Raw genomic sequence first — 6,967 nt, forward strand, 5'->3', positions numbered from 1 at the left:
ATAATCAAAGTCAAAGTCAAAGTCAAAGATTATTTATTCCATAGGTAAAATAAATTTACACTTGAAAACGTCACATTTAAGCTACTGCTCGTTCAGTACGCTGACCTCCATGAGAAGAACGAGCAAGAAACTCTAGGGATTGCTCTTTTCAAATAAACTTAAATGCTATGGAATACACTTGGAATCAAATTTGTGTGGATTCTGGAGCCATGTCGTCTTTCCATACATCTTTATCTAACACGTAGTCTTCAATTTTGTAATATGATTTTACGATCAAAATATTTTTAATGTAGTTTTTAAACTTAGGAAATGATAACCTTAATATATGCTCCGGAATCTTATTGTAAAAACGTATACAGTTCCCCATAAAAGAGTTGTTTACCTTGGTTAAACGAAATCGTGGTACCATGAGTTTGGACTTAGCTCTAAGGTTAATATTATGGATATCTTCTTTCTTATTGAAATTATGTGTATTTTTACGGGCATATAAAATATTTGAGTAAATGTACTGTGATGCCACAGTCCTGATACCAGTCTCCTTAAACTTTTCTCTGAGAGATACCCGAGAGCCTAGACGGTACACAGAACGAATCGCTCGTTTTTGCAATTCAAATATGGTTTGAATATCTGCCGCTTTACCCCACATGAGAATCCCGTAGGACCTTATACTATGGAAGTAACTAAAGTAAACTAGTCTAGCAGTACTAACATCGGTAAGCTTACGTATTCTGCGGACTGCGTATGCAGCGGAGCTTAATCTGCTGGCCAGAAATATACGATATATGTGGAAACCACTGAAGTTTACTATCTAAGGTCACTCCCAAGAAGACTGCTTTATTAGGTCTTTTTTTATAAGGTTTTTTTTATAAGGTCTAATTTTTCTCCGTTTATTTCTATGCTTGGACTAGTCGATTTTACGTTAGGTAATTCAAATTTAACACATTTTGTCTTCTTGGCATTAAGCAATAAATTGTTAGCATTAAACCAATAAACTACCTTAGAGAGGGTATCATTCATACGGTCATAGTCAATGTCATGTCTGTCTGTTTTAAAAATCAAGGATGTGTCATCAGCAAACAACACTATTTCGCAATGGTCCTTAACAAAGAATGGCAGATCATTAATATAAATCAGAAATAAGAAAGGTCCAAGTATTGAGCCCTGCGGAACACCCATTTTTACTGGAGAACCCAAAGAAGTCACTCCATTTATGTCTACTTTCTGAATTCTACCGTTGAGATATGACGAGACAAGTTTCGACGCCTTGCCATTTACACCGTAATGTTCCAGCTTCCTAATAAGAGTATTATGATCAACGCAATCAAATGCCTTTGAGAGGTCACAGAAAACACCAATAGCGTTCTGGGACCTTTCCCAAGCATCAAAGATGTGTTTTAGTAACGCTACCCCCGCATCGCTAGTCGATCTACCACTAGTAAACCCGTATTGTTCACTATGAAAAATATGATTCCTACCGAAATAGGACAGTAATTGAGTTAGCATAACCTTTTCGAATATTTTACTTAAAGACTAATCTATCGATAAGTCATTATCGACATGCAAATGTATGGCTTGAATGTTGAAACTGTTTTTCTGTGTTTTTTTGTTTCTTTACTTTACTGTAACCAAAGTATGCCTAAACAAACACAAGTCTAATAATTTAATCTCGAGTGGTAAATTATTATAAATGTTAACACGCATTTCCAAACTTTAAAAAATATATATTTTCAAGATTACAACTGGTAATTTATTTAGTAAAAGTCACCAAACTGCTGTGCAGTTTGTTGGCGACATGCGCATTCTTACTTAATAAATAAATAACGCACACTCAACATAGCCCCGCACTAGAGAAACCCTGTGTCGCGGGTGCCATGGACACACACATAGACAACCACAAATTACACCCAAACTCACGAAAGAAATAATTGTAGGCCATACAACTATTTCTCCCGGCCCGGGAATCGAACCTGGGACTTCTGCGTGGCACTCCAGCATGGTAACCGTTTGGCCACGGAGACAGTTAATTATACCTACTTTACTGGTATATAACTTTACATAGTATTAATTGTACTTAATAAATGAAATATAAAAATTACTTTAAGAGGTACGCCTTTAACCTACATTTTAGTACATATTTACGTAACGTCTTTTAACTAACTGTCAAGTACAAGTCTATTCAGGTTTCTGCGGATTCTAGTATTCATGTTACTAGCTTTCTTAAACAAATCAATCTATCAAGCAATTTTAACTAGTAACTTATTTAGTAATAGTCACCAAACTGTTGTGCAATATGTTGGCGACATGCGCACTCTACTTATTGTTTTTTTTAACGCACACACTCAACATTGCTCTACCTCTACCTACTTAAAAGAAATGAACAAACATACACTCAAAAATATAGCCCACCTTCTGACGCAGTCGGGTAAAAAATACTAAAATTATTCATGACGGAGTAAAATAATTTATTTAAATAATTTCGGAGTGACAAATTTCCAATATTTTTTATCATTAACAACAATCATCAAAATATACAAACAAACAGGCAATCCAAAGTAACAAAAGCAAAATTTGGCAAGATTTATAAATAAACTACTTAAATAAGTCTAATCACATGAAATATTTGGGCTATTGTGTGATTTATAGAAAAAAAATAACACATGCCTGTGCAATGTAACATTCGATTGATTTGCATTTTTTCTAAAGCCACATCGCTTAAAGCTGCAGCGTCGCATTTTTATTAATACCTAATTATCTCACTGTCAATATTTTTGTCCAATTTAATTATAACACATGCGAATAATTCAATAGTACATTTGAAAAAACATTTGTTTTAACATTTGATGTACTTCCCTTTGACAACGGTATCATGTACCTCATGTACTGCGAAATGTGCGAAATGGACACGGTTGGCATTTAAGATGACGTTACGTATTTTTGATTCCCGTTTTTGACACAGACCAATGTAATGCTATCTCTTTTGGCTTAAGACGGCACGTAATAGTTAAACATAGACAATAACATGTTTATGTTTTCGAAATGCATCATATACATATAACGTCTGATTTATATATGTCAACGTAACATGTCCTTTAGTTTTCGTAGTCTAAGTTGAGAACACTGCGACCGTTGTGGCAGATTTCTGCCATTTGGGCAGATTTAATTTTTATTCATTTTCATTGCGACCGAAGATGTTAACGTGTTGTATTAAATGTGCAATATTCATCAAGTTCTTTATTATTTTTAGAAACAAAATGAAAACTTGTTTTCTGCTACTACGAACAAACATCTGACCAGGACAATGTTATAAACATAACCTATATCAAGTTTATAACCCCAGTTTCCACAGGCTGTACTCAATTAGCTTTTTTGGTGCTTTGATAATGAATCACAAATATTGATAGGTCTCTTTAATCACGTCGTCAAAAACACTGGGTCACAAACTACACGGCATGTCGCCATCCTTCTTTAGACAAAGGTACAACTTGCAAAGTGCTAAGTATTTTAATAAAGTTTTCCTTAAGATACAGTCATTTATATCGCTAGGTAGGATCCCTATGAATGTAAGGAATGAACCAACATAGCTTGTTTTTGCAACAAACTAAAAGAAGTTTGTATATTAAATGTTTGGCACGATAAGTTTTATTGATTTTTAGCAATGCATTAAAAAATAATTGAATGAACATAGATATTTTAATAAAGGATGCCATTTTAGAACTCGTGGATGGATGTCTGTGTCTGGGGCTGCTCCTCATGTAGAGCTATGCTGCAAAAAGGTTGGTGATGGACATCCATTGAGACTGTGGAGAGCCACAACTGACATCGAAGCCCCGCCGCAAGAAGTGATGCAAAGGTTCGACTTTGACTTTTTACCTATATTGAAATCTTAGGACACGGATTATATAAATGAATTTACATCGAACGAATAATATCTATTTCAGGATTCTGCGCGAACGGCACATTTGGGACGACTCATTGGTGAAGTGTCGTATCGCTGAACGACTTGGCACTAACGCTGAAGTGTTTCAGTACCTTTGCTCTACCAGCATTAATTTGCCACCTCGAGATTATTGTGTATTACGGTAAGCCCCCACCCTTTCCTTGCCCTACTCCCGTATGGTGACTATGGTAAGCGGTTCAACTTACACATTGCATATTATTTTGGCGAAGAATTATATTGAGTTGCAAAGCTTTGAACAGTATAAGCAGCTGCGATGCTATGTTCGGATTTTTTTATGTAAAGGCTACAGCATTAAATATTTAATTATAAACTTTTGCACGATTACTTACATAGATAAAAACTTGAAAGTAAATGTAATTACAGCTCATGGCAACAAGGAGGCGCCGCCGGCGGTGGCGGGTGGTGTGCCATTGCCGAGACCTCTGTAGCTCATGGCTCTGTGCCACAAGAGGGCTCTCGGGGAGTCGTGTTGGCTTCTCGATACTTGGCCCAACCGGCTGGCAAGGGACGCAGCCGACTTGTACATTTGGCTCGAGTTGACACCATGTAAGTGCATATAACGAATTAAATCAATTCTACAATTAGTTAATGAAACACTGTTTTTCGGGATTTAAATCGCGTATATTTGTTTTTTCAAAGGTTTGTTTGAAAAAACAAATATACGCGATTTAAATCCAGAAAAACAGTTTCATTTCCTATGTGTAACAATTGCGAAAACCTAAGAACTCGATATCTACAATTACTTTTTTTTTTTGTAATATCAAGCGACGTGACGAACAAGTCGTGCGCCTGATGGTAAGTGTCACGCCCGTCCATTACAGTTGCAGTGCCACTCAGAGCATTAAATCGCAAAGATCTGAGGGGCACTGTCACAGCGCTCGTCACCCAGAGACATCAGTTGACAAGTCCCATGTGTCTGTCATTTCACCTTTCCCTTTCACCTTTGCACCTGACCCTTCAAAACCGGAACACAGAAATGCTGACATAACTGCTTGGCGGCAGAAATGGGTAAGGTGGCAGTACCTGGACGAACTCTTTCACAAGGAGCCCTACTACTACTGCTACTATTGAATTTCAGTTTGTTTAGATGTTCTTATTAATTTTCCGCTGTGGTAGGCTAATGGTTTCACCTACCGCGTCTCAAGAAGAGGGGCGTAGGTTTGAATCCAAGCTTGCACTCCGGGTTTTTCGAATTTTATGTGCGAAGTTTTATTTGAAATATACCATGAGCTTCTCGATGAAGGAAGATATCGTAAGGAAACTGATATGTAGATCTACAAAGCAATTTAAGATGTGTGTGAAGTTCCCAATCCGCGTCGGGCCTGCATCAGAACAACAGCCCAAGCGCTCCCATTGTGAGAGTAGGCCTTTGTTTAGAAATGGACCTATGTATAGCTAGCTTACACGCATCTACTGCTGGACTTAAGCCTGTTCTTGAGCATGCCAAATCTCCCGGTCCTGTGTCACCGTCGTCATCGTCGGTCCATCTTGCCGCATTGCGTCCTACACTATGTTGTCCTTAACGTAGACGCCACTCTAGAACAAATCCGCTCCATCGGGCTGACGACCGAGCAGACTGCAGACTATATAATTATAGGCCAACTATTATCATTATTTTTATTATTTTTCAGGGGACGAACACCGGAATGGTACAACAAATGCTACGGGCACATCTGCGCCCTGTATTTGGCTCGGATCCGCGCCTCTTTCAAGCACAACACGGAAGGCCCCGAGTCTAACGTATGATTCTCTGCATTCCACTTAACTTAGGTCCATATTGGATCTAACTTGAGTTTGACGTTTATTATTTACCGTTGGTCTTTAGATAGCCCTATACTAAAGGCTTCCTAGTACATTCGCGTGCAAATAATCATAAATCTATTCCAGGTCCTATCATATAGCCGTATAATGGAGGCTATGTACCTAACACAGTGTATAAATGATAATAACGATGATGACAATTAAAATGTCGCATCACCGGTATAGGACAGTAATGTGCGATATCTTCTGTAAGTAATTATATGTTGCATGCACGCGTTTGTAAATGTCTAGAATGATTATTTTCGATGATATTATTTCTTCTGTTGATATTATTATTTTCATGTGACCAAAATTATTATTATTTTAATTGCTCGATATTATTTCTAGTTTGTAAGTGTACATAAAAACTACTTTATATTACCAGATGTGGTAATAGTTAAAAAAATATGATGCATAATAATTATTAGGTAAACTAAATGTAAGTTAAATTTTTATTACCTACCTCCATTATTTTGAAGTTTAAATGTTAATTTTAATATTTTTAATTATCCTTTTTTAGGATTTACCAAAAATCTGACTGTATGTTTTTATAATTTGTATACAATTTAAATATTCCTATGTTATTTATGCAATAATTATAAAATAATTTAGATTCTTTTCATGGTGCATTATGGATGTAAATATGTATTATATTACTATAACTTGCTTAGAATTAAACTTAATTATTATATATTCAAATATATTCAAAGTAATCTCATATTTAAGAAAAAAAATGAGAATTAAACAATATATATTTTACCATTACCCATTATTACCCATGTAAAGTTATCGTTACATATCACTAGTCATATTATATAATATAGAATAAACATATATTCGAAATCATAATAATTGTACCTGTCCTGAGTTCAGGAACATTCTTAGTATTAAATTCATATTTAGAAAGAGTCTCGTATAGGTTCATTAGAATAATTAATACCAGCAGCATATACATGCAAGAAAAATAATAAATAATATATAATGTAAAATATTAAAATTCTTACTATGACTCAATGCAGTCACAATTCCCTGATTTGACAACGCACTTAAACGACCGAAATTCAGACCTCAGTCTGATATTTGAAATCTACATCGGATGTACCTACCAATTGTAATGAAAGACGGCTTTTAGGGCAATGAACGGTATTAAGAATTGCAATATTAATGAATGAACAAGTGCACATTGACATGACACACTAAAAATAAACG

The 6,967-nt window shown here is 35.7% G+C and overlaps 1 protein-coding gene across 3 annotated transcripts in view; it reads left to right on the plus strand.

The window, feature by feature from the left end:
* Positions 1-6,220, plus strand: part of LOC113239343 (stAR-related lipid transfer protein 13) — a 217,324-nt gene extending 211,104 nt beyond the window's left edge. For all 3 annotated transcript variants that reach the window (XM_026476291.1, XM_026476292.1, XM_026476293.1), the window contains 4 exons: positions 3,713-3,850; positions 3,939-4,079; positions 4,322-4,504; positions 5,590-6,220. In XM_026476291.1, coding sequence (XP_026332076.1) covers positions 3,713-3,850; positions 3,939-4,079; positions 4,322-4,504; positions 5,590-5,704 — 577 coding nt within the window. In that variant the 3' untranslated portion in view covers positions 5,705-6,220. The remainder of the gene's footprint in view (positions 1-3,712; positions 3,851-3,938; positions 4,080-4,321; positions 4,505-5,589) is intronic.
* The last annotated feature ends 747 nt before the right edge of the window (positions 6,221-6,967 follow it).

The sequence above is a fragment of the Hyposmocoma kahamanoa genome, unplaced genomic scaffold, assembly GCF_003589595.1.
Source record: "Hyposmocoma kahamanoa isolate Upper Pololo Valley unplaced genomic scaffold, ASM358959v1 99879, whole genome shotgun sequence".
NCBI lineage: Eukaryota > Metazoa > Arthropoda > Insecta > Lepidoptera > Cosmopterigidae > Hyposmocoma > Hyposmocoma kahamanoa.